Source organism: Coloeus monedula (assembly GCF_965178545.1).
Source record: "Coloeus monedula genome assembly, contig: HAP1_SCAFFOLD_313, whole genome shotgun sequence".
In the NCBI taxonomy this organism is placed as follows: domain Eukaryota; kingdom Metazoa; phylum Chordata; class Aves; order Passeriformes; family Corvidae; genus Coloeus; species Coloeus monedula.
Window position 1 is genome coordinate 14097 of NW_028120627.1, and position 2495 is coordinate 16591.

General features: G+C 67.8%; 1 protein-coding gene across 1 annotated transcript; it reads right to left on the reverse strand.

The window, feature by feature from the left end:
- Positions 1-317: 317 nt before the first annotated feature.
- Positions 318-2187, reverse strand: LOC309585779 (serine/threonine-protein kinase pim-1-like; the record flags this gene model as incomplete). The annotated part of the gene is made up of 5 exons (XM_082303640.1): positions 2125-2187; positions 1983-2033; positions 1301-1667; positions 746-922; positions 318-421 (listed from the first exon to the last, which is right to left on the reverse strand). The coding sequence occupies exons 3-5, from the start codon at positions 1644-1646 to the stop codon at positions 318-320; spliced, it is 627 nt and encodes a 208-aa protein (XP_082159766.1). The 5' UTR covers positions 1647-1667; positions 1983-2033; positions 2125-2187.
- Positions 2188-2495: the final 308 nt, after the last annotated feature.

Sequence of the window (2495 nt, forward strand, 5' to 3'; positions counted from 1 at the left end):
GGCCGCGTCAGTTTGAAAGGGCAGCTGTTGTTTCACTGTTGCATTTCTTGGCTGGTTACAGTCCCTCCTACCTGTACTACAGCCTGTGCTTGAAGACACAAAACTGCCATGACGCCTTGAGGAAAGGCATCAAAAGCTTGACAAAGGCTGAAGGGAACACTCTGATTACCCCTTTTCCCAAGAGGGTTCTTTAGCTGAAGTTGCTAACCAGGACCAGACTTGACACCGCGGCATGGGCTTGTGGTTGTTTTATTTCTCGAGCCCTCAGTCCTGCGTGGGACTCGGTAACCGGGTGCTGCAGAGGCTCCGGCAAGGCATCAAAGACGCCTGCCCCGCACCCAAGGGTGGCGCAAGATCTCCTCCAGCGCTGGCCTGTCCGCGGGGTGCTTGGACAAACACCAGCGGATCAGATGTTGGCACTCTGGGGAGAGAAGCCAGAAAGCGCCGGTCACTTGCAGAAGGCTCCTGCCCAGCTGCTCCCGGTGCCCACAAGGCCCGGGCCGTGCTGCGTGTGCTCAGAGCTGTGCCGGCCTCCCGGCTGACTCTGCCCTTTGCGGGACAGTGGCACGGCAGGACACGCGCCACCTCCTTCAGCCAAGCGGGCCACACCGACCCCGTCGTCACGGGCCGCCTCCTGCGGCCAGCCCTTGAGGGCAGATGGGCCTCCCGCGGAGCTGCGTGAGGGCCACGCTGGGCTGCGCGGTGCCATCTGCCAAAGCCTGCCTTCTTAAGGCTGGACACCAACCTGGAGAGACCTGCTGCCAGAAGAAGAGCTGCCCCGACACGATGTCACGGTCCTCCTGGAAGGGCATGTTCCCGCAGACCATGACGTACAGCAGCACGCCCAGGGACCAGATGGTTGCCGAATGGCCGTGGTAGCAGCCAAGGCAGATCCACTCGGGTGGGCTGTACACGTGTGTTCCTAGGGGACACAGGCAGCGCTGTCCAGGCGCAGGCTGCTGGCTTCCAGAAGCAGGGGCTGCACCGGTGGCCACAACTTCCCCCCGAGGCCACCGGGCGTCCCCCAGCCAATTGGCCAAAGCCAGGAAACCATTCTGCAAGGCAAACAAGGCCAGCGGAGCAGCCCAAGCCCTTGCAGGCCTGCCAAGCCGAGCGGCCGGGGCCTGGCTTTGGCAGCCCCCCTCTGTGGGCAGGGCTGGCAGCCGGCTCCTGGGGCACAGCATCTGGCCCGTGCCAAAGGGCAGCCGGCAGCCGGCTGAATGCCGCACCCCGCAGCCCAGGAGGGAACGGGGCTGTGCAGTGCCTGGCACTGGGAGCGGGGCCCGGCCTGTGGGCTCACCGGCAAATCGCGTGAAGGCCTGCTCCTGGAGGAAGGTGCCGCAACCGAAGTCGATGAGCTTCAGGTCGCCGCTCTCCGGGTCCACGAGGAGATTCTCCGGCTTGATGTCCCGGTGCAGGACGCCGCAGGCGGTGCAGTGCCGCACGGCCTCCAGCACCTGGCAGAAAAGCCAGCGCGCCATCTCCTCGCACAGGAACCCCTGCTCCAGCAGGAAGGCCAGGAGATCCTGCGATGGCTCCGGACGCTCCATCACCAGCAGGAAGCTGTCAGGCAGCTCAAACCAGTCGAGGAGCTGGATGATGTTGTGGCAGCCAGAGCCCACCTTCTCCATGAGCACGATCTCCATGGGAACACGGGTGCCGTCGGGCTGTGAGGAGGAGACAGTGCCTCCAGCAGGCCTGATGCTGCCCTGTGCCTCCGCTGCCCCGCGCCTGGGATGCCCCAGTGCCCCCTTGGGCAGCCTCCCTGGTGCTTGGGCTTCCTCCCGCCCAGGGGATGCTTGGGGGGTGCCCCCCTGCCCGGCCCCACCACCGGTGTTCGGCATCCCCGGGCCCGCCGTGCTCCGGCTCGCACGCTGAGCCCACGCCCGCTCCCCCCGCCCTGCGCCGCCTCCCGCCCTCGGGGCCCGGCCTTATCCCTGCCCGCCGCGCCCCGCTCTGTCGCGGGGGCCCCGCTCACTCACCAGCTCGTACCACTGCAGGACGCTCTCCCGGGCCACGCGTTTGATGGCCACCTGCAAGCCCACGAGAGACGGGGCTGAGCTCAAGCCCTGCCCCGCCCCGCCCCTGGCCCTCCCCCCGCGCCCCGCCGTCCGGGCCACTTACCGGGCTCCCGTCTGAGAGGCGGATGCCCGAGAAAACGGTGCCGAAGCCACCGCTGCCCAGCTGCGGGCCCAGCTGGTACAGCTCCTGCAGCTTCTTCTTTTGCCCTGCGACCGAGACCGAGCCATCAGCCTTGCGCCCAGGGCCCCCCCGGCCAAGTGCCCGCGAGTGAAGCGGGCCGAGCCACCGCGGGCCACGTTGCTCTGACCTGCTTCCTGCTGCGCGCCGGGCAGCGGCCACCGCCTTGCAGCCGTCGGGCTGGCGAGCGGCAGAGCTGGGGCAGGGGAGCGCGCAGAGGCGGCTGCAGGAGCCGGAGGGCAGCGGGGCAGGGCGGCACCGTCGCTGTCCCCGGCATCGTGGGCTGGACTCTGCTG